This window comes from Pleuronectes platessa, chromosome 9 (genome assembly GCF_947347685.1).
Source record: "Pleuronectes platessa chromosome 9, fPlePla1.1, whole genome shotgun sequence".
Lineage (NCBI taxonomy): Eukaryota > Metazoa > Chordata > Actinopteri > Pleuronectiformes > Pleuronectidae > Pleuronectes > Pleuronectes platessa.
The window spans coordinates 6,544,630-6,568,371 of record NC_070634.1 but is presented as its reverse complement, the minus strand read 5'-3'; the positions used below and the strand labels follow the sequence as shown (position 1 = coordinate 6,568,371).

The 23,742-nt window shown below is 41.5% G+C and overlaps 2 protein-coding genes across 3 annotated transcripts; one reads left to right on the top strand and one right to left on the bottom strand.

Moving 5' to 3' along the window:
- The first annotated feature begins 113 nt into the window (after positions 1–113).
- Positions 114–15,320, top strand: nme7 (NME/NM23 family member 7). 2 transcript variants are annotated; one of them, XM_053429729.1, is made up of 12 exons: positions 114–238; positions 1,993–2,094; positions 2,274–2,440; positions 3,319–3,429; positions 4,169–4,219; positions 4,417–4,624; positions 4,709–4,814; positions 7,264–7,328; positions 7,852–7,920; positions 8,172–8,273; positions 13,851–13,958; positions 14,484–15,320. In XM_053429729.1, the coding sequence occupies exons 1-12, from the start codon at positions 236–238 to the stop codon at positions 14,514–14,516; spliced, it is 1,125 nt and encodes a 374-aa protein (XP_053285704.1). In that variant the 5' UTR covers positions 114–235; the 3' UTR covers positions 14,517–15,320. The 2 variants fall into 2 exon arrangements, with proteins under 2 accessions (XP_053285704.1, XP_053285705.1); XM_053429730.1 differs by lacking the exon at positions 7,852–7,920.
- Positions 14,554–23,412, bottom strand: atp1b1a (ATPase Na+/K+ transporting subunit beta 1a). Its single transcript, XM_053429732.1, has 6 exons — positions 23,152–23,412; positions 19,161–19,289; positions 17,641–17,796; positions 16,920–17,104; positions 16,017–16,100; positions 14,554–15,933 (listed from the first exon to the last, which is right to left on the bottom strand). The coding sequence occupies exons 1-6, from the start codon at positions 23,243–23,245 to the stop codon at positions 15,676–15,678; spliced, it is 906 nt and encodes a 301-aa protein (XP_053285707.1). The 5' UTR covers positions 23,246–23,412; the 3' UTR covers positions 14,554–15,675.
- Positions 23,413–23,742: the final 330 nt, after the last annotated feature.

Here is a 23,742-nt window from a genome sequence, read left to right as displayed (position 1 = left end):
CCCAAACACTTGTTGCAACCGTGACAGCTGCCTCCAAACAGTGTGGCATCAAAGGTACCTGCCTTCCTTTTGACAGTGTGACACCACACCACACCGTATTCACACATCAGTGGCAGTTTCCGTTGACACCGGAAGTTCCTCTACGATCTGCCGCTGCCACGATTTGAGCTTGCCTTATTGGTAACGGTAGCAACGTGACAACAGATCGTGGCGTAGTAGTCGCTAGTTTCTGAAAATGGTAAGTTTAACAATCACTGCTCGTCTTTTATCGTATGAACGTACTTTGTGAACTATACGATACCGGGAGAAACAGCGGTGTGCTGATACGGAAGCTTGTTTGCTAATGTTAGCATATCAACCACAGGATAACACAGCAGATATGCTAATGTTATTAGTTTATAGCTTATAAGTTATAACTACTCTAAGCTATTCTATAGCTGGATGGTTTATCAATATCAGCATGTTGGTCAGGGTGGCCATGGTTCTCACTGTAAAGAACCAAACTGTTTCAGTTAGCTAGCTTGCAGGCACACACTTATAGTCTTTGGAACTTGTAGACAAAAAGAAACTATGTGGCTGATTCAGTGAAAGAAGAAACACAATCACAAAGAGCGCCTGCTCTGCTGAAGTGCCTTTTGGCAAGACACTGATGTCAAGGTAGTGGCTTCAGTGTACATTAATTCTGACTGTCCTGTAATAATGGATTAATAGAACAGGATAAAACATAACATATCTCCAAGAGGTTGTAAATATGTGTGTGCTAGACACAACATCTCATTCTTGGATCTTTAGCTCATTAAGATAACTCCACCCATCATTACCTAAATACTTAGAGTTTACATCAAACCCTGTGTGTTTGTAGAGCAGGAGAGAGGCGTTGTTTATTTTATTTACGGGGTCAAGGTCATTGGGGCTGGAGCTTTTTCAAGTTAACAATGGGCAGAATACAAGGAAGCGCTGTGGACACTCATTGTCCTTCACAGACACACACCTACTCACACGAGGGTCAGGATGAAGTCGCCTATTCACCTGATTGCGTGACTTTGGACTGTGGCAGGAAACTAGAGCTCCCATGGTGACTGTCTGTACAGACGGAGCTGGAAACCAAACACAGGTCACTCTGACAGTGCTCACAAGTCCGAATTGTTTTTGGTAGATAATACAAATCATGTCAGATCTGTCATCACACGAGTGTTTATATCAGATAATTCCTTAATCCCTCTTAAATTGTTAACGGTCACCAAACAAATGTCATTTGATAGCATTTCTTTGATTTGAAGTAGGCTTATTAAAAAAATACTTTTAAAGAACATACTGGTGTTTTTGTATGCTTTAAATTAGCTTGCATTACATTTCTTATGTAATCTAACACAATTCACATCAGTTGTACGTTTAGTTTTGTGCAAGTTTAGTCATTGCTCTGTGGACGTAAAGTTGATTGTTAGGTTGAAAAGTCTACTTCAGTATTTTCTAAAAGTAACATGGTGTTCACTGTTCTGTACCAACTAGTTTCAATTCTCTGAAATACATTTTCAGCGCTGATGAGTGTTAAGTAGGCTAAAAGACACGTTAAAAAACATGAAATGCCAAAACAATACATTGGAAATAATTCACAGCAATGTAAAGCATATGAGAGTTATAGTAAATGGAATAAAACTTCCCAAACATTACTGATGTGGCTGTTTTACAAACTTAAAGGACGTGTAAGTCTACAAAAAAAACATGGAGCTGTTTACCCTTACAGGAATATCTCTTCAATTTCAAATGGTTGACTCACACAAATCAGTGTTTTTCTTCTTCTCATTTAAGATTATTGTGAAAAAAGATTTAATTTCTTTCTGGGAGAGGGGACTAAACATATAAACATCTTAATCATATTTGTTACTGAGTCAGAGCCTCCTGTTTTTTCTTACTTTAGTCTTTTAGACCTGTGTATTAGATATTTTGTGCCCTTCATTAATCTGATTTTGATATTGTCTTTAACTTTACTAGGAGGAACGCTTTGCTTTTAATGCGGAGTGGTATGACCCCATTGCTGCTCTCCTGCGGCTATACCAACTGTTCTACTACCCCAAAGATGGCTCAGTGGAAATGGTATATAGTTACTACTGCATTCAACAATACATGTGTTACCTATAGTGGAAGTTCACCAGACAATATATAAATGTCATCTGACAGCATAAGACAGATTTTAGATTTACAAGATGTCATGTTTATTGCTGAAAGTTCTTAATTTTTTTTTAAACTACCAACAATGATTTTGTTTTCTGTAGTTTGATGTAAAGAACCAGCGAGTCTTTTTGAGAAGGACCGTATACGACGACCTCCATCAAGAGGACCTGTTTGTTGGGAATCGAGTGAACGTTTTGTCAAGACAGCTTAATCTGACTGACTATGGGGATCTATACACAGCAAACAAACTTGGCAGCAAAAAAGAAAGGTATGCTTGTTTATTTTATGTGATAAGTCCACATTATCCAAATATCCTCCAGTTACATGCCACTTGAAATGAAACCTTTCAAGGGTGACTCATAATCTTTCTTCGTATATTATTTACATGTTCTGTTCAGTGTACTATACCAGAATGGTGCGAGATGGGAAATCAATTGAATTTTTTGATTGGCTGCAACATATTTTGGGAAATTGCTATCAACCTTTACTATTATAGTTTGATGTAAGGTCTTTTTCACATACTTAGATCAGTTTGGTCAGTGATGCATGGTAAAATAGATTTATTTTGTGATCCACTGCAAAGTAAACAATATTCTTTAACGATAACTCTTTAAAGGGTTGCTTCTACAATACTTACCTTTCGACTACAATACCAAAGCAACCTGTTTTGTTTATTACTTTCATCACAAAGTCAAAAACTGGCTTAATAATGTATGATTAATTCATAAAACAATAAACCACGGACAATCAACCAGCACAGCACTTCTGTCCGATGTATATTGAGGTAAAATACAGACAAGACTAGTAATCCCTACATGTTTGCTATGTTTTATTATGTTATTTCTTTGTGTTATATGTCCCTGTTTGTAATACGTATTTGAAAAGTTTATTTCATTGCTGCCTCTCTTGACCATGATTCCCTGACCCTCGACGGGACTTTCCTGGTTAAATAATGGATAAATTAACATGTAAATATGATATGAAATCAAAATATATTTATATCACTGTAGAGCGGGAGTGTTTCCGTCATGATGTCAGATGATAAGTTGTCTCCGGTTATGTGTAGTATCAGATATGATCCCTTCACATCCTGATGTATTTTCTCTCCTTATGTGGTATATTTTCCTTCTCTCCCTGTTTCTCTAGGACTCTTGCTTTGATAAAGCCAGACGTTGCTACAAAGATCGGAGATGTCCTTGAAATGATATACTCCTCCAACCTGATTGTGACCAAAGCCAAAATGACAAAGCTCACTTGGTAAGGGAAAAGTCCCGCTGGGCAGAGTCTAATGATACTACAGGTGAAGTATCAGACAAACTCTTGTCACAGAGGCAGACGGGCTGTGTGGTGCCAGTATTCTCACATAAACAGATGGACTGTCTCACACTCATTAGGAACATATGGCTTTGCAAGAGCCTGTCAATGGTAGCATCTAATTAATTTCTAGCTCCTGGTGTAATTGCGTTGTTGAACCAGTAAATGTCTTTAAAACGTGAATTGATATAATGAGGACTTTTGACCTTAAGTATATATCGCTATATTCCTCTGCAGTTCTTTCACAGGTATTCCTCTGAAATCACTAATTTCTTATAAACCTGATCTAATCAGCTCATTTTTCAGAATGTTGTCTCAGTTTTCTCTATAATTAGAACCAGTTTACAGAATCTCTTTCCAGAAAGGTAGAAGTGTTTACTATGTAAACTCTCAGCATGTTGCTAAAACTCCCATAATTCACCCCAAAGATCTGAGGACACGACCTCAAAGTCCTGAGTGGTGGTATAGAAAAAAACGTTTTATTTAAGTACGGTCACCTCAGATCTATCTTGTTTTTCTATTATTAAGAAAGTCTAAACCAATTGCACTCATAAATACTATTGACCTTTGTTAATGTCTTTTTCATTAGATTGTCACACAGAGTTTTACTGACTACTTGAGATAATTTGGTCACTTATTAACACTTATTAACTCCCTGGTTTATGGTTTTCTTGAATGACAGGAAAGAAGCGGCAGAGTTTTATGTGGAACACCATTCAAAGCCTATCTTCAAGTGAGTGCCCTTGTTAATGATTTTCCAATTCTGAGCGAGTGCAAACAGCAATAGAAGATTTTCTATTGCCGGCCAGTATCATTAACTGAGCCCGTGAAGATCATCCTGATGACATTGTAGTGACATTGTACCACATGTAATGCAGCTGGCCTACTGCCTGTAAATATGCCATTTTAAATGAACAATTCGTTTTGCAGTAACCTGGTGCAGTTTGCGACCTCGGGCCCTGTAGTTGCCATGGAGCTGATGGGTGATGAGGCCATGTCTACCTGGAGGAAGCTCGTGGGACCCACAGACTCGGCTGTGGCACGGAGGGAGGCACCGCAGAGTGCCCGTGCCCAGTTTGGAACAGATGGCGTCAAAAACATTGGCCACGGCTCTGACTCGCTTGCTGCAGCAGCGAAAGTACATGCTCATGTTCATACGTGCCCATGCTCCACACTGTTAGATATTTTCACCTACATTTATTCTGTTTGTTCTGTTTATTAGGAGCTTGAATTTTTTTTCCCGTCCACAATTGGCCATGGTCCCGCTAACACAGCTCTCTGTACAGACTGCACATGCTGCATCATCAAACCTCATGCCATATCAGAAGGTAAGGAGCCCATATACTTACTGTGATGTATAAAGATTTTCATCATCCATAATGCTACAGCTAAAATTAGCAGTATTTATTTATGCCTATACATCTACCTACTCATTTCACAAATGTCAGCTGTGTAAAAATCCACAATTAACCCAGTTTAAGATGTAGATGTTTTATAAAACGAATTCCACTGACTTGTATAGGCTCTTCTACCTGTGGCTGTTAATGGGTTGGTGTCACACAGAGGCACTACATGGTTACCAAATTTCACTTTGGATTTGTCCAAATCCCTGCACTGATCCGTGTTCATGGAGCATGCCACTGGAGCTGTGACCTGTGAAATGTGAAAGTCCCAGTATAGAGCTGAAGTATGCACACAAAGTGTTTTGGCATGGTTGGCTGGACTGGTTTCATGACATACAGTTTGAGACCAGACACAGTTCATTAAAGTCAAGAGGGTCAGCCTACGCCCATATATATGAATCTGATCTATGGTCCTATCCTGGAGTGTTCCGCTTGGCAGTAATTTCTTTGATATAGGATTGGATTTATATTTAGTCTCCTCGCATGTTCTTGTGCTTTGTTTTTCTCTTTTTTTCAAAAGAACACATGACAAAATATAAGGTGAACATTCTGAGCTGAGAAGACATTTTAATAAGGAGACTTTTGTCCTAACTTGAGCTGTCTATTTAACAGGGAAATCTGAAAGGGAATACATTCATAAAAAGGACTAGGCAGAATTGACTTGATATAAGTGTTCATCCGAATGGACCATTTAATGTTGTGTAATCTTTAATTACTCCTCATGTGTATATGTAGGTGTGCCAGGACCCTGATCCTATGCAAACTGCTAGTTGAAAAGGACTTTCTATCACACCTATATGGAATGGTGCCACGATTGTTGTTATTACCGGAGTTGCACCTGTGCTTTTCCTGTTTTGACAAGTCAAAATGTCTCGTGTGAGAAAGGTCTATGAGAAAGGAACCGTTAAGAAACAAACACACAAGTAAAGGCACGTTTTATTCTGCTGCAGGCCACGATAGATCAACTGAACTCGAAATCACCTGCAATAATACATTTCTTCAAAACAGACATGCACCATGGTATAAAATTAGGATTTGTGTCAGCATATGAAAATATTTTCAAAGCTCTTTCTTGTTTTGTTTTGTTGGTTCACTTAAAAAGGTGAAGCTGAAGATGGAGAACTTAATTATTTAGTTTTTGAGTTGCGTCGTTGAAAGGTCATAAATTGCTCCGATTACAGTATTTTCTATATTTTAATTTGCCCACACTGTTTACCTCCTGACGTGTGCTGACACTTGTGGTCTAATCCCAAAATAGTAACTCAGTGTGGGTGACTGGTCGAGCGAAGCCCAAACTGGGATCTTAATTCAGTTCTGAGACCAGCACAATCAGAAAGCTTGCTCTGATTTCCCTCAAGATCACTTAAGAGGCTAATGTACGCCACAGCTACGTGTGCAGGGCGCACCCAATCACGGTGCTGACAAAGGAAGTTGTGTCTGAAAATGCAATCAGACATGACTGGAATAGAGAAGCTTCTGTTGCCAGGCACCCAGAATAGGATCTCCTAGCAACAGCACCAGCTGCTTTTGGGAGCTGCGTTGAGTGTGTGCCTCTCCTCTGCAGGTTGCTGCCTGGGGAGGGCACAGGGGACTCGGGGGAGGGGGGGGGGGGGTTACTTGCATCGTACACATGCAACCGAGCTTTGACTGAACCATTACTCAAATAAGAGAAGCTCATCAATGCTGGCGCGGCACCTGGTCCAAACGGAAAGTCACGATTACACAACAGCCTCCTCCAGAAAGAGTGGAAAATGTAGTCGGTGTCCAGCCTGACGAGTACTCAGGCCCCTTGTTATCACGATGTCTGGCTGAGATTATGAGACTAGCCCCCACTTTCAATTAGACTGTGTGTGTGTGTGTGCGTGTGTGTGTGTGTGTGTGCGTGTGTGTGTGTGTGTGTATATATGTGTGCTTGCATATGCGTGTGCATGTGCTGTGCAGCAGTCTGACCTTCACTGTCACTGATGCACCTTTGTCCCTATAGCTCCACCAATTTTACATCAATGCATGGCCACAGTGACGAGAGATAAAACTCCCTATCTGTAATGTGTTGACTGACTGGTCTCCTCTAAGAGACGGCACATCTGTTTTATAAAGGAGACACTGAGATGTGATGTTGCACTATATGATAATACTGCATTATAATCCCTTCTTAAGCAGCACATTCAATAATTACCACTTATGTTATTAAATAAGGATAAGAACCATGTTTGATTGGGTAATGAGAACTGTGACTGCTGCTCCACAGACTTGTTTAAATATCAGACTGAAGATTTTATTGCAGCACTAAACTGTTTATTTGTTAGTTTATGTGTTAACTTGTAGAAAAGCCCATTAAAGCTCACAGACATCAACAGCTCTGATGTGTTCACAGGTTTGACGGGGAAGATCCTAAACTCCATATCGGCGGCTGGATTTGAAATCTCAGCTCTTCAGATGGTAAAAGTTTTACTTTAATTCAATATTTCATGTCTTTGTGCTTCGATCTGCCGTACACCCCTTCATTGTGTTCATGTAAATCTGCTCTAAAGTTAATTAGTTTGCTCATACGCCCACATATATCTCAGCCATACTCATGTAACCTGTTTGTGTCCTGTATTGATTTGCTCTGACCCAGCCTGACCTCATAATGGAAGTCAGCGTCCCTGCTGCCAACGGTGACCTCTCACAGTCCATTCGTTTTGCCACATCAGATGTGATGCACATTCTGGTCGGCAGCACAAAAATACATCAATCCCTGTAGCACATAAGGATAATGTAATGGGATTAGAATTAGTGCTTTGATTGATGCTGCACATTTGTTCTAAGGATCCAATCTCATATCCTTGATGTTGTTAATTCATTATGGAAACTACACGAGTTGTTTCACGATAATTGGACTGTTCTTACATTTCAAATCACAGTCTTCTCGCTTCACTGACAAAATTTCACTGCCTCCTCTACTCTTTTGATATCCTGACAGTTCAATGTGGACCGAGCCAATGCAGAAGAATTCTATGAAATTTACAAAGGTGTTGTGACAGAGTATCTTGTGAGTATAAACAGCACATTGTTGTGCAATCATGGCAGCTACCTGCATCGTAGATCTGAAAATTGCTACTTCTGATAGTAACGCAAATGCAAACATCTCCTCTTTTGTCAGGATCTTAAACAGTCACTAAAGGTGTGGCAGATGTTGTCAGTAGCCTCATGATGCTTTTTATCATCATAAGTGTAATTATTTATTTTCATTGAAAAGTCGCATAATCACAGTATTTACTGTATTCCCACCTCCACCTGCAGAGTATGGTGACCCAGCTATGTACTGGACCCTGCATGGTCCTGGAGATCCATGGCACCGACGCGCCGCAGACATTCAGGGAGTTCTGTGGACCTGCTGATCCAGTGAGTCAAAACATATTCAAAATGGTCTCTTATTTCCTCACTCTCTTCTAAACTAGATCCTTCTCTGAGTGAAGGTACACATGTTTCTTACGTTTAGTCGGTCCTCAGAGGTTATATCTTGCAGCCATTTTTTCTACTGAACACGTTTCTTTAGTTAACCTTATTCAAAGTTTCAGGAGTGTTAGTCTTTTATTCTCCTGTTTTAAGGCTTGTACAGCTCCTTGTCTTTTATTTGTGAATGTTAGTCAAGCCAGAGCACACAATATATTTCTTCTGTCTTGTACATAAGCCTGGCTACAGGTTCAGACTTTATGTAATCTGGGATAAATCTGCAGTAGGAAAAAAAAAACACACCAGTGGGTGTATGAGGAGCCCCACATTCATAAATTTCAGCTGATCTCAGTATTTGATTTCGAGCTCATTCATTTAAAAAATGGTGAATCAGACGAGAGGAACTGGAAGTCTTTGTTAGTCCTTGTGTACGCTGTAAACATTTTGTGGCTTATGCGATTAGATAAGAGTTGGCTCGTGAAATAGACTGTGTGTGTGTTGGGGCCAGTGTGAGCTTGTGTGCATGAAAACACACATTCATGCATGTTCCTGGGTGCTGTGGAACCAGTGCTGCAGGGCTGTGCCGGTGCGTGATGTGAAATCTAATGATAAGAGGCTTTGCCTTTTAATCATTGTGTGCTACTGTGCTTACACTAAAAAGGAGGGACTGCATCCACCTGCACAGTTCCCCTACATGTTCAGTGTTTGTCTGTGACTCGGCTTTCCCTTCTGTTTGTGATTATTTTTGTATTTGGTCACATTGTTTATAAAAATTCTCTGCTTAACCATCAGCCGTGCAGACCACAGCCCGAATGTTACTGACATTGAAGCTGCTGAGCAGGAAGGGGCTTTGTTAATTAGCTAATGATTTCTAGGTCACATGACCCTATACCTCATTGACGCCAAAATAATAAAGCCATTGCTACTGCCCTCTGTTTAGTAGTCACCCACATCAGACCTGGCCCTGGTTTGCACTGTAAAGCCCTGTGTGTAATCATTGCATCTTTTAGATTTAGGGTGGGGTTGCTGAGTTGTTTCTGAAACATTTTTTATCTTATTTGTTGAAATCCTCCTCACGTACTCATAGCTCTCAATAAATCCATTTGTGGGCGAAAAAAGGAAGAAAATAAATATTCGGACAGTTTTCAGGCAGTGAGCGTTCATGACCTGAGACTAGAGGACCAATGGGAAGGGGTGGGATGCATCTTTTGCCTTTTCTCACTGTAGCCTAGCCCCGCTAGTTTTTCCAGGATTACCAACCCTGTGTTATAAATGGCATTATAATTTATTATTGAGAGCAACATTGAAATAATCACAGTGATGCATCCAGACATTATATTTAAATCCAGTGGGTTATTAAAACCAATTATTAAAAAAATATTATTCTAACTATAAATGAATGTTTAAATTAGCATAATTTGCCCTCCTTCAGCTGCTCCACTTTGTATTCCGCCCTCTCTCTCTCCGTCCTCTGTAACCTCTTTGATTGCTTCGGACCTGACTGAGTGACTAACTGCGAGGTCGATCCTGCCGCGACCTCAGACTCACCTCGGTATTATCTTACAAATAACCTAAACATTCACACTCCTGCTCTTCAGCTGAGCTCAGTCATTTGATCCTGGAGATAAGCGGGAAGTCACAGCAGCTCTGAGAACTCTGAGTAAAAGTCACAAACTAGATCAGTGTGTGAGAGGCGAGCTGATGAGGTCACCAGCAGGGCACATGTGACGCCACGTAACATTGTTCTGATAAAACACCAAAGTACAGACTGTTTGTCTCTTTAAACTCGGTGTGTGTGCCGACTCTCCAGACGTCATTATCATGTGGACAGATTGGACTGGACAATCAGTGTAACCTCAGTCTGTATGAAGAGGTCAGAATGTCTGTCTGCTTTAGTGTTTGCTTTTTGTGATGAGAACAGGATATTGATCCATTCCAGTTGACTAGGCACCAATCCATAAATAGCACAGGTCGTGTGTGAAGAAACGTATGACTGTGCAGCTGGTCGTTTGGATGAAGTGACCTCAAACACTTCATCATGTTAGACCTGATGGTGGACTTTTTAAATGACTGGGTTTATTTGAGAGGAGCGAGCAGTTGCAACCGACATTTTTGTCATAAGAAGTTTTCAGCATAGGGGCCACACATCTTTCAATAAAGGATCCTAGTGTATTGTGTCTTGTGATGTGTCCTGATATCAGAGTGGACGGACACAGCAGTCCTCTGTTAGACAGTCCTGGCCCAGCCTCTTCCATAAGGTTTTATTTTTCTACACAAATTTTTAATGAGCCACTCAATCGAACTTAAACATCTCTATTAGCAGTGCTCACAACATGTTGTGTTGCCTCTCTGTCTCACAGAGATAGATGATCAAGTAGGCCCTAAATGTCCTGTTATATGAGGCCAACATTAAATAGGTTTTGCTCATTGATTTTTTGATCCATCTGCGTAATGCTTTTGTGGAACCCGGTGGCTCCTGTGCTAAATTTAGTGCTCTGGTCTCAAAAATTAATCTGAGTGGAAATGCAAGTAGCCTTATTCTGATTAAACCAACAATATGATGCTGATTAGGAGAAACTATAACTACTGTCAAGCAGGTAGAAATAGTTTCCACTGTGATGTAAGATCTGCTTTATAAGGAGGCTTTTGTATTCACATCATGTTATATACATAAAACAAAACAGGCTGCGAATCTTTATCCAGTTAGTCACTGAGAGGAAGAAAAATGTGCGGAGGAGGCAATGTGCTAACAGTTGTAGTAGTGGTAGTAATAAATGAATAAAAACAATATAACGGTCATAAAAGCGTAAGTAAAAGGATGTTTATTACTTTTTTTGAAAGAAGAGTTATCAGTTATAAGGCTCTATGAAGCATTTTTACGACTTCCACTTTCATTTTATGTGTAAGTATTTGTAAGTATTTTATATGCTGTTGAGATTACCGTGATACCTTTATCCACTGTTGGCTTGCCTTGGTATTTCTTCTGTGAGGTATGGGGGGAGCAAACTTTGTTTGGTTACATTATGGAGGAAACCAAAAGTATTTTAAATGTCTCCAGCAGCGGTTGTCTTTTAGCAGTATGTACAGAGGGGGGCTGCAATGTATGTGTATAAGTACCTGGACCAGGGGGAGGGGAATCATTTGATAAAGAATGCTTGGTCTTTACATATCACGTCAAATAAAAACCTCACACAGGTGTTTCCCAGTAGAAAAGGGCCCAGTTCTAGGCTTCAGTGTTTCCCTCACACAGACCGGACCGCACATGAGACTTTTTAATGGACGGTCGTGTATACACAGGTCACTCTGCCCCAGACATCACTGGCCACACAAGCCAGTCTGTTACAGGGACATCAGTGTAGCACCCTATGGGACTCATTCAAATCAAATTAAACTCTGACAGCAGGTCACTCATGGGAAACTGATTCAATTACACCGAATGCTGCTTCAGAAAAGAGTTATTTTATCTAGGTAGCTCTCCCTCTAATTTCCCCCTGCTGTGTTCGGCCTCAGTCTCACGTGGCAGGGGACATGTAAAGGACATGTTGCTGCCCGGACACATTTTGCAGATATTCCTGCGCAGGATGTTGTGTTTAGCTTTGTCAGACACAAACTGAGTCTGAACAGACTTGTATACGTATTATGAGTGTGTCATGCTTTTTTTTCCTTCCCTCCCCTCTGAGCATGACTACTTTCATGTTCAGATTTTGAAATGTTCCCACTCAAAACCCTGCGCTCGCATTCAAATTGACCCCGTTTGTGCTTAGAAATAGACAACGCCCTGTTTCTTTCCCTCTTATTTTATGGCCAGCAACAGCAAATGTAGCCACAACGAGGGCGGGTAATTTTATTCTTCATCTTTTCACCTGGCATTCTATTGATTGGGGAATTTTGACAGACTTGTTGTGAAAAAAGATTTGAGAGCAGAAGGATAAGGTGCAGAGAAGCATGATGAAAAGCTCCAGTTTCAGCTCAGTGAGGCTGTGTTTTATTGGCCATTGTAATAAAACATAACAAATGTGTAATTGTTATGTAGTGGTTAGCATTGTCGTCTCACAATCAGATTGCACACTCGCCATCGTCTGTGTGGGTTTTCTCCGGGTAGCTTCCTCCCACAGTCCAAACCCATGGAGGGATAAGGGGTGATTGATTGTAGATGTGAATGTGAGCCTGAATGGTTGTGTGTCTATGATGTTGGCCCCTGGGATTGGCTCCAGCCATCCACCCTGCAACTCTTACAGGATAAGCCTTATAGATTATGGATGGAAGATGAAAATAAGTTTTTTCCAAACTTAAAATAGAACCCAATTGATCCCGGGGATCCACAGTTCCCATGATCCTTCCTCTGTTCACATGATCCTTTGTGTAATTGTCAGTTCCGTGTTGTGTGGTACAGTTATTTAAACCAGGAGAATGTTTTCCACAAGGGTATTCGTTTTAAAAGACAATAAGGCTTTGAGAAGAAGGCTCAGTGGATTTATGACCTTGAACCTTATTCCTGTCTTTTCTGTCCGCTCTTATAAACCACCAGAGAATAAAAGCTTGTCATAGGAAAACAGCCTACAAGGCCCCATCAGATTATTTTATATTGGTGGAGTTTAACAACTGTATTTCTATCTTGTATATATTTATCCCTGAAAAACTGGAAAAAGACTTGAGGTCAGACAGTGGTTCGTTTTCATCGGTTTTCAGTTTATTTTCTTTGCCAACCTTTTAACCTGCGTGTGATACATGGCTTTCCCCTATGTATGAGGCACTACACAAGCACTATGTTACATAATGTCAACATTCCTTTGGAGTTTATAGCCATCTCTGTGAATTAATTATTCACATTGTCCTTCCCCTGATGGTGGACCCTGTGGGAGGGTCTCATTTCCTGGAGGCACCAAGTAGCAAAGGGCAACAGAGCCCAGCTTTGACCTTGGGAGTGTCTCGTGTTGAAAGGAAACACGCCACGTGAGAAGAGGAAGTGCTGAATGTTTAGGAGCAATATAAAGCAGAACTTTGCTTAGCTGTGAAATGAACATGTCTCTGTAGTTATATTTTTAGTGTGTAGTGATGAGAACCTATTAAACAGTATGGAATGGTGTATGGCTTGTTAAGGTGGAGGTCCACGTCCATTTTAAGCTGCAACTCCAGAAAATCTCATTATAAATATTTATAAGCCAATATGGAATATGTAATTAATCAGTTAGTAATCTTACTAGTAGTAAAGGACATTTATCAATACCCATTCGCAGTATTATAGGTTAGCTTGTCATCCATTTTGAAATATAATTAGGTCATGTTAATCTATCTTCCTACATTCAGTGTAAAATATTTGCTGAGTGTCAGTGTTTTGTCTTTTCCTCTACATATCACATGTTCAGCTGCTGAGTAATCACTGTGTGAGGAACTTGCAACAGACTAGGATGTTCCATTTCGAAACACCTTGTCAACCTGATATTGGGATATTTAGTTGAATCTAATACATGTGAATTTGTCAGTTTCATCAGTGAATCAATCAATCCAGATGTTTTCATTCAACAGGAAATTGCGCGGCACCTTCGTCCAGGCACACTGCGTGCTCTCTATGGCAAAGACAAAGTGAAGAACAGCGTCCACTGCACAGACCTCCCAGAGGATGGTGTTCTAGAGGTGGGTGGCATTTCACTGACTCACTCACTCGTACACACTGTACGAGTGAGTACACCCACTGTGTTGTGCCCCTGCACATAGGTTTCCTCATTGTCGTTCAGTCCATGCATAAGTAGCTACCTTGCGAAACCCCCTCAACTCTGTGAAGCTGAGTCTCATGACTCCGCTCTGTGGGCTGGGTCAACCTTAGATCACACTGGTTTTGAGGAGAACAAGAATGGCAGAGGAATTTTAAACAAAACCATTGTTTAACGGAGAGTGGGTCTGACCCATTGAGCGTCATTGTTCAGGAGAACTCCTGATCTGTGGCCTGAACAAATGCCCCCTTGTTACACATTAGCCAGACTGAGCTGCCATTTTCCAAGACTTAGACAGTGGCCAAGAAAGGGGCTCGTGTACAGAGGAGAAATTATGCTGTAAAACTTGACTGCTCTGATTGCAGCACAATGGATGACAAACTGATACTTTGAGGTTAGGGTTTGATTCAGTGCGTGCGGTTAAATGAACTGTTATTTCTTTTTCTAGGTGCAGTATTTCTTCAAGATTTTGGATGGATGAGCAGAAGAGAAAACACACTCACTTCAAACACAAGGACTTGAGAGTTGTCTGTTTATTGTTTCAGCCTTATGCAGATTAAATAGTGACAAGAGCAGACTCCTGACAAGTGTTTTGATCTTCAACACTGAATTAAGTATTTTCACACCAACTACACATCTTATTACACGGGATACTGCATTGCCTCTGATATTCTCTAACCTTTTGACCAGCGACTTTGGTATTGGATTCATACATTACACTTTGAAAAAAAAATGTACAACTGCATAAATATAAAATTCTTCCACCATGAAAATGGCTAAAACATTCAATAGTAAGTTGCATCACGTCACGTGATGTCGCCAGCAAGACAGATTTCAAAGCACTGAGTTGCCACGGTTTCCATGGAGGTGACAGTCTTCTAGGCTGGACCCACAAAGCTCTACACTAAGAATTAAGAATGAACAGATGCAAGAGTATCAAACAGAAATGTCATCAAACCAAATCCTACAGCTAAAGTGAACGGCAAAGAAAAGTTGTACACTTGTATCCTCCCACTGTCAACATGAACAACTTGGATAAAGAAACACACACCAAAAACAACAACAAAAAGATTCCATGGAGCGCAGTCATTTACTCTTACATGGGCCTTAAAGGTTCAGAGTACCATGCTAGTATTTCAGTTAACAGAGCACATTAACACACACTCCACCCGCTCACATAAACTAACACACCTGCACACAGACACGAGCGCGCACACGCACACACCTTGGACCACTAAAGCTGACATAAGACAAAAGAGATTACAACAGGACAAGACTACAGCACTGGACACTCCAAAAATATATAGCAACCACATCAGGATGAAATACTCTGGGGACAGAAACACAGCTCGCTACACGTCAGTAGTGGAATCGCGGTTTTACAGTAATAGATGAACACATCCCATGGCTCAAGGAATATTTTCATTTACAGTAGAATAAATATTTGCTATTGCTACTTTTTGTATTTTACATTCTAACCCTCGACAAACACACAGAAAAGCTAGTGTAAAGCACACAGATTAAGTGTAGGTCCTGTATATTATGAATGTTCAAAGACTAGTGGTGTATATCTGAACTCTTTAATTCTCTCTACATTTTATTTTTGTTTTTTAAAATGAGAGTGCTCGTCACGGCTGAGGTCACGAGCTGATTGTGATCTTAACATCGAAACGTCCTTGGTAGCGGTCTTTCTCGCTGTAGTCAATGTTTTCTCCATAAACTCTGCACTCGATGCGGAGCTCGTGGTCCCGAGTGATGTTGGCAAACTGGATGGCCACCAGAGGCTGCAGGTACTTAGGCTGCAGCAGTTTGCCGTAGTACGGGTAGTACTGGAGAGGAAAGCCTTTACCCATGCCAAAGTAGTTGATCTCTCCAATCTTGTCTGCATCCTCTTCTCTCTACAAATGTGATAGTTGGATTTTAAGTCAAACTTTTTTAAAGTGCACTAATAAATCATAGGTAGATGTCGCATCAAACGTACCTTATTCTTGCAGTGAATGGGGATCAGGTTGGGCATGTCTTTGCCCTGCAGAGCCTCTGGGAGTGACGTATTGTTAGCGGGAACCTAAAAGAGTGAGAGTATTTGAGCCACATCCTGAGTAGGTTGTTAAGTTAGCAAAGCTAAAAGAAACTGTTTCTACTGTAGGGTTACTTGACCAGGGAGTGAACGCCGACTGTATCCATTCCTTTTGCAGAAAAACCTGTTAGTGGGTTTTATGACCAATGGAAAACGGGTCTTTAGAACATATGCTGCCACCTTGAATGCAGCACAGTTACCTTGCTGCATTGGATCATACGATTGAAATATTTAGGATATAATACAATTTGAGGCATTACTGATTTATAATCCCAAAGTTTGTCCTTACAGAAGAGTTTTCCACTATTTTAGTACTGCACCTCACCTTCTCCGGATTTTACCCGCAGGCGAGCTATGGATGTATGGTCAGCTCAGTGCATTCTTAATTAAATGTGTTTTTAATTCAAAATTGTGGTCTTAAGAACCAACCAATTCTGACTCTAATAACAGCACTTGAGGTGATTCATCAGAAAGCTTCTTCTGGAGATACAAAATGTGAGTCTGGAAAAATACTTTTATATGTCCCTTTAAAGAAATGACATGTTCAGAAAAACCTTCAGTGTCTGCATAGTCTTCAGAAACTATGCACTTTGAAAATTACTGTCACACTACATTGAGGTTTTCAAAGATATCTAGAAATGCCTTTTTAATGATTAAACACCCAGGATGTGTGCTACAGGTGTGAACAATGCCTGGTTCATTCGTTGATCTCAACAGATATGTCATCAGGTTGGTGAGTGGTGTAGGCTATGTTTAAAGAATGTCTGTTAGACCCACAGAGGTGTTGTGCTGGATGCGTATACCTACTTTTGGTCTGAACATGACAATCCTGTTGAGCTTGACAATAAGGCAGGGCTTTCCTTCCGCGAAGCCAAAAGAGGTATCGCTTTCCCCTGAGCAGGCGTCGAGCAAGGTCTTGTGGAAGCGACAGGATTTCTTCTGGTCGCGATCATGCTCCAGAGGTCCGCGGTCCTTGTACGTCGCAGGAACTTCTGCAGATGTTGTAAATATATTAGATATTTTTCAAAAACCTACTTGTATTTGATGCAAATTAGGGTGACTTATTTTACGAGAACATATTACCTCCACTAAAGTTATGTTTCCATCTGTTTGTTAGCATCATTATGCCGAAACTACTTAACCAATTTCCGTGAACATTACCCAAGGAAGAACCGAATCCGGACTAGGGGGAATATCCAGGATGTTTGATGAGTTTTTCAATATGTTTGTTGATTTTTTAAGGAGATAATTCATGAAGCTTGATCAAGACAAAAAAAAAATATTTTTAAGTAACTGTTATGTATGAGTGTGTTCAATTTGGCGAGGATCCAAATAAAATTCAGAATCTTGTGAATTTAAAAGGTGGTTTCATAAGGGTGGGTCTTGGCGGCGGTATGCACTGTATTCAGTTAGTAATTGGTACTAAATGCACATCAGTGAGAAATCTTGATTTGACGATTGTTACATACCCTTCAGGGATCAGCCAGAGAGTATGACAATCCCTGAATGGTGATTGGCTTATACTTGCCTCCACAGTCTTCAAATTCGGTCGGATTAGACTGGCTGTCCTGGTTGTACTGTTTAAGGAACTTCTCCACACTCTCGACGTACTTCGCATATGATTTCGGCTCAGACAATTTGAAAGCGATTTCAAATTTCTCGGAGCGTGGGGTGTGTGAAAGACCTGAAAGACAGATAGTTTATTTTGATAAAATACAACAAAATAAAAGGGGAATGCAATGATTCAAAGATAACTTGATGCAACAACTTGAGAAATGATATATATAGGCAGTGTGTATAAAAGGAGGGAATTTCCTGACAGGAGCTGCACTCTATATCATGCGAGCTGTTCTTTGTCAGACCCAGAGATACTGGTCCATGCTCATTACAATGTAACACAATGTAAGATCTTGGGGATTTCCTCAGATGGTCTCTGTCAGCTCTTTGTAACAGTAATTTTCCACAGGCCTTGTGCAGAAAGCCTCATTGAGGCGTGGCATGAAGAGAATGAGATTGGTGAGAGGAGTGAAAGGAAACAGAACATTAATCAAACTTTTCCAGCTTTACTATTGGGTCTGTTTTTGTTGCTGTAAGTATGAGCGAGATCGGCGTTAAATGTGCACAAGAGAGAACTAACATTCAGTCATAAGAATTTCTCTTGGAGCCTTGTGAAAGTTCACCAATCCCCTGCCCCCACCCCGCCACACTCACGTGTGTCTCTCTCACAATGGAAACTTTTAGCCCTAGAGTGAGAGGCAGGCTTGAGCTCAGAAAAAAAAAAAAAAGACTGCTTCCTTTATCATGCCACTGCTGGAAACTCACTTCAGCTCAAAGCGCTCCACACTTACTTTGTTGCTTTGCCAGGCTGCTCTTTGATTGTTAACAGTCGTGGACGGCTGACAGACAAAACGCCAGGCAAACCAACTCGTGTGCATGCAGCCACTCATTTACAATGGCTGCTAAAAATACTACTGAGGCTACAGCATGTGCTGTGCAAACACGACATAACAAGGCTCTGCACTTTAAAAAAATCTGCTTCGTCTCCAAGCTTGCGGGAAATTTCGAAACTCTTGTAGAGGGACTGTAGCAGTGTTTAATGGTGTTGTTCTCATAAGATTACAGGTTGGAATTTACCTCCAGCTAAACAAGCTTAGTGGCCTCTAAGCTGCGACAAAACTAAACCTTTTTTACAAACTTCTTTACAAACTCCGGCTTCCATGCATGAATATGTAAATGTGTAAACACGCAGGCTGTGACGCATGATCAGAGCACACGTGAGCTGTTTCAGTCACAGTGGGTGTAAGCTTCAACGGTTCCCATGTTGCCCGAGGGGGGAAACATTGAGTGGCAGAGAGTAGTGAAGGACAAAATGGCTGAACCTATCTAAGGTCAGACAGACTTGTGATAGAGTATCTGCTTAAAGGCACACCCCAACAGTCATCTATCAGCATGAGCCACACACACAAATATCAGGTAATTTCACAATCCTGCACATGATTTGAAAGGGCAAAGGCAGAGGAATAATAAATCATTTTAGATTATATTTACCTGGGGGAGCCACTCTGTCCTGATAGGTGGGTTTGAAGTCACTTAATGTGAGCAGCAAAGCCTGAATGGTCCCGATGAAAATTCCAGCCAAGCATCCGTAGAATATCACGTAGAACGCTAAGATCTTAACTGTAGAGGAGAAAATGAATGTCTTTAAAATCCATGTACAATGATAAGGGCTCAACAAAAATGTAAATTAACTGATCCATCAGCAACTACATTGATTATTGATTCAATTGCTTCAGGAATTTAAGCAGCTAGAATTACTTCATTGTGGTTGTATGCCTCTCTCCAGACTCGTGTAGTATGTAGGAGAGTCATTTATTAAAGAAATATAATAAAAAGGTATTAAGTGTTTTTTGTCATGATCAGTGTATAAATTCTTGAGTTATGGCCAAAAACGATTTGTTAGGTTACAGTGAAATTGGCCTTTGACCAGGTTTATCTTTGAATCTCAAAAAAACGTTTGTGACAAGCTTGAAAAGATTCCCTCAAAGCGTGCCTGGGATACAGTGTTCATGAGACAGACAGATTGATGAACGAGCCAACCGTAAATCATCCAGCCACGCTATATCCAGTGAAGGGGCATACAACAACATTTCTGATTTGAGCTGTTCAAAGGTGACAAGTTTGCTGCTTTTCCATGTTTATGTAATTCTAGTAAACTCAATTAATAAAAGCAATGAACGTTTTGACTATTACAATAGAGAAACTAGTTTTCATTCATGACCAATAAACATCAGAGAACAAAAAGTAATATTTGTTAGAGCTTTAAATTAAACACATTAGAATAAGATCAGCTCCTGTCTTGAATGAAGAGAATATACCAGATGTGAGAACAATTGAGTAAAGATTTCATTATCCCAGATAGACACTACACTTGTGCCAAATCTTTAAAAAAAACTTGAGAAACCATGAGAATGGCATTAATTAGGTCCTCCACAAACAGTCTCCACACATTGTCCCTTTTTTCTCATTGTCAAAGCCACATGAGAACAATGCTAAGTTGTTTCACCCTATTTAAATTTGAACCTAATTATGCAACAGCAGAAGTGCCAAAGATTCTGGTACAACTGGATGAGTCAGTAGTCATTTCCATCAGAGCAGACCCTTCCCCCATTTTGTCAACACTTACAACAGGTTAGGTATAAAAAACACTGAGCTCACATAAATTAACCTGGCTTTATAGGGAGAAACTTGAAATTAGCATTTCCTGTTTGCCTACTCTCATTCAAGATCAGTGGCGGGAAATACACTCTTATATTTGTGATCTTGGTAGATTTTGTGTTGAATGTCGGTCGTAAAACTTCCATGACCACAAAAACTGTGAAACCAGTTTGACTGGTTGATCACAGGTTCGGCTCCACAGCCTAACTTCCTGACACAGACTGTAAACTGTGGACAGGAAAATCATCTCAGACTCACTCGGGCCTACTCCGTCTATGCCCCTTTGAGACTGCTTCTTAATGCAAAGAGAAGCTTGTTTTACAAATGCCATTAATAGTGCCCTCTAAGAGTTTTCAAATCTTTTTTTTTAAGGATTAATTGCTTTTACACAATGTTCCAACTGCGGCTCAGAAACATAACATTATGTTACAGATTGGGGTTGGTAGCTTGTGAGTGAATCATACATGTTGTTTATTGTTACGCGCGCCATCTATGCACTTGGGGTAGGGATCCCTCACTTGCGGCTCTCTCTGAGGTTTCTCTGAGCTAAAAGTTTTGTTACCTTGTTGCTTGTCAAGTGCAGAGGATGACGCAAGCACCTTCTTCAAACCTATGAGTCAAACTGCAATTTGTGAAGATGACTATACAGATTCTTGATTGATCAATTTAATTGACCCTGGCATGTTTCCATGCAGAGCACTGTCATCACTCAGTCCTCATGTATGACATGGTTCCTGTGTGTTGCAAGTTCAGGGGGAAACTTTGGACTGACTGACGCATGCTGAAGAGTTGTTTAGACTTAAATGTGATCCAATAAGAGGAGAGAAAAAAACTATTACAATCAGCCCATGTTGTATTATTTGAAAAACAAATTACATTTTTGTATGGAAGTGAAAATCAGGAGTGAGTCAGTCTCTTGGAAGGTGTCAGTGTTTCCTATTTTCTGCCCGACAACTGCTTATTTGACTGCCGCTGAGGGCATTGAAGCAGCACGATTACATTTATAGCCAATTACTTTGAGATTTAACAAGACAAGGGATCAATTTTGGTGTCAGAACACGTGTGGGGGTGGGGTCGGGTGCAACACCATTTTGTAGTCAGAGAGGCCATACATCAACACTGCTGCCCACACATGTAAATAGCGCAGGAGCTGGCCTACTAGTGGTGAGCGGCAGTTTGAATGGGGAGCACCTCCCCCACCAGACTGCTGCAGCGTCTCGTGAAGGGACCATCACCACGTCCACGCCACACTCATGTCTCCAGACTTTTACTGACGTCTCGACAGCTCTGCGGTGTTTTCCTCAGACGCTGCCTCTTCCAAACGTCGACGTGAACACACATCGTCACGAACACACACGAGTGAAGAAATGAGCGCTGCTTATATTTCCCCGCATCGAAAACAGCTGTAATACTAATACCTGACTCCAAACTGATGAATGCACATTTCATTTTTTCCAATGGGCTGCATCGATGAGCCGCCATGGCGCCAGCAACTCAAGGGCACAGACGTGCGTACCTGTTGCTTTTTTAGAACAACATGGCTCACTTCAGAATGGTGCGACATCACTCTCCCTGAGTCTCACAGGCTGACTGACACATCTGTAGCACCACTTCAATGTTAAACACCACATTGAATTAGCTCGAAGTTAGCCATTGACGAGCACAGAGCAGATAAGAGGGCGAGCAGAATCAGGTTTTCCTGCCACTTTGGTTAACACACACAAGGATATATACTGGGTTTTCCTCTGAGACATACTGCCCATTTGAGCTTTCACTAACATATTCAGGATTACAAGGTTTAAACTGGGGGAAACGCGCCGATCGACGTCTCCCTTCCCTTCACAGGGAAGTATATGTATAATGGCAGGGAGATGGATGGGCGGCCCTTGAGACATGTGAGTCGTGATCTGCTCACAGCACCATATTGCCAAGCGGTGCCTAGACGGACCCGGCTGTCTTTTACACGGGGAAGGAGGGGAAAGCAAATCCTAATTGGTAAACCGGTTTAAAAGAGATTAACAGGCACTATATAACAGCCTGTGTCGTTATCCTATCAAATCAACTCTCTCCGACCGGCTTGCCTTAAAAAGTGTTAGAAACAGCCTGTAGAACGACGAGAGCCGTTAATCTGGGGGTTTGAGTGAAAGGCGGCTTGAAGAATAACCGGGGCCCCGTTGTACAGGAGCCACAGATTAGCGCTTCTGTTCTTTAACACGGAGGAATAAAACGTCCTCTGGTTTCTCTCCTCCCATATTTAAAAAGAGGCGGTGGTCCAGTGAGAATACACAGCAGCCAACTTTCACCAGGCGGCTGATTGGAAAAGTCCTGGCCCTGTCCACACTGTCCTTCAGGGTGACCTTTTCATAAAGGACGTTTATCAACGAACGGCTTCATGTGTGCGACGCCTCGGGGAAACGTCTCCAACTAGCACACATTAAACAGGTCCATTTTAAATGTCACACATCACACAGCAGGACGGTGTAAATAATTAGTTAGCGTTATAACTAGCTATAATCTAAGTGTGGAATAGTGTTAAAATTCCACCTGTGGCATGTGTGTGGGAGAGAAGCTGGGTTCGTGTTCCACGGTGGAGTTTGTGATTTAACAGACCAACTTCTCCCCGCAGACTCCATTGAAAGGCGAAGTCACGACGCAGCATGTCGGAGCCGTTGGGCTCTAACAGGTGCTGAGAGTCCGGACACACACACGGAAACAGACCGGAGAAAAGCCTCTAAACACCCACATGTCTCCTCCCTGCCACACACCGGCTACAGAACCGGTCATTTCACAGCACACACGGATAACCTGTCGAACGAGTACTTACACCAACTGGAGCCCGTTCGTCCCAGAAACTCCCTCTTCTCTGAATTCCAGATAAAATTCTTCCAGCCGCCGTCGCTGTCTTTATTTCCAGACATGTTAGCTCCTCGGTACTGTCCCCCACCTGCTTCACTTGGGTGTGATTTCGCGGCTGTGGCTCGGGCACTTCTAGCTCAGAATGCAGTCGACTGTCCCCCACAGGAAGTGCGAAAGGAACGTTTCGTAGCCGTCTCCGTCACTTGTACCACACACAATTTATCGGTGTGGGGAAACGGCTCCGCCCGCCGGCTCCAGTAATAAGTTACCCCCCGAGAGGGAGGGGGGCTCCAGCAAATCACAACCCTCCGCTGCTCTCTGCGTAAGAGGCGAAAGAAGGGAGGAGGAGGCAAAGAGAGAGAGGGGGTGTTACAGGCAAGAACACCACCGAGTGAGCAGGGTCCTCACAAAATGTCTAACTGTCGTCTTTAAACCCTGTCATAGCAACCAGTGTCCTCCACCGCATCCAGTCTCCAAACTCTACTGTGGTGGCAGAGCAAGGCCCCCAGCCACAGACTGTATATTATGAGCCCAATCTATAAGCACAGACAGTGCTACT

What these genes read in the sequence shown, in the direction of transcription:
- nme7 (XM_053429729.1), top strand. An exon ending in AAGATGGCTCAGTGGAAATG is followed by an intron (nt 2,095 to 2,273) that starts GTATATAGTTAC and finishes TGTTTTCTGTAG; the next exon opens with TTTGATGTAAAGAACCAGCG. An exon ending in CTTGGCAGCAAAAAAGAAAG is followed by an intron (nt 2,441 to 3,318) that starts GTATGCTTGTTT and finishes CTGTTTCTCTAG; the next exon opens with GACTCTTGCTTTGATAAAGC.
- atp1b1a (XM_053429732.1), bottom strand. Translation starts at nt 23,245, where the DNA reads ATGTCTGGAAATAAAGACAGCGACGGCGGCTGGAAGAATTTTATCTGG. An exon ending in ACGAACGGGCTCCAGTTGGT is followed by an intron (nt 19,290 to 23,151) that starts GTAAGTACTCGT and finishes TCTCCTCTACAG; the next exon opens with TTAAGATCTTAGCGTTCTAC. An exon ending in CCATTCACTGCAAGAATAAG is followed by an intron (nt 15,934 to 16,016) that starts GTACGTTTGATG and finishes TCACATTTGTAG; the next exon opens with AGAGAAGAGGATGCAGACAA.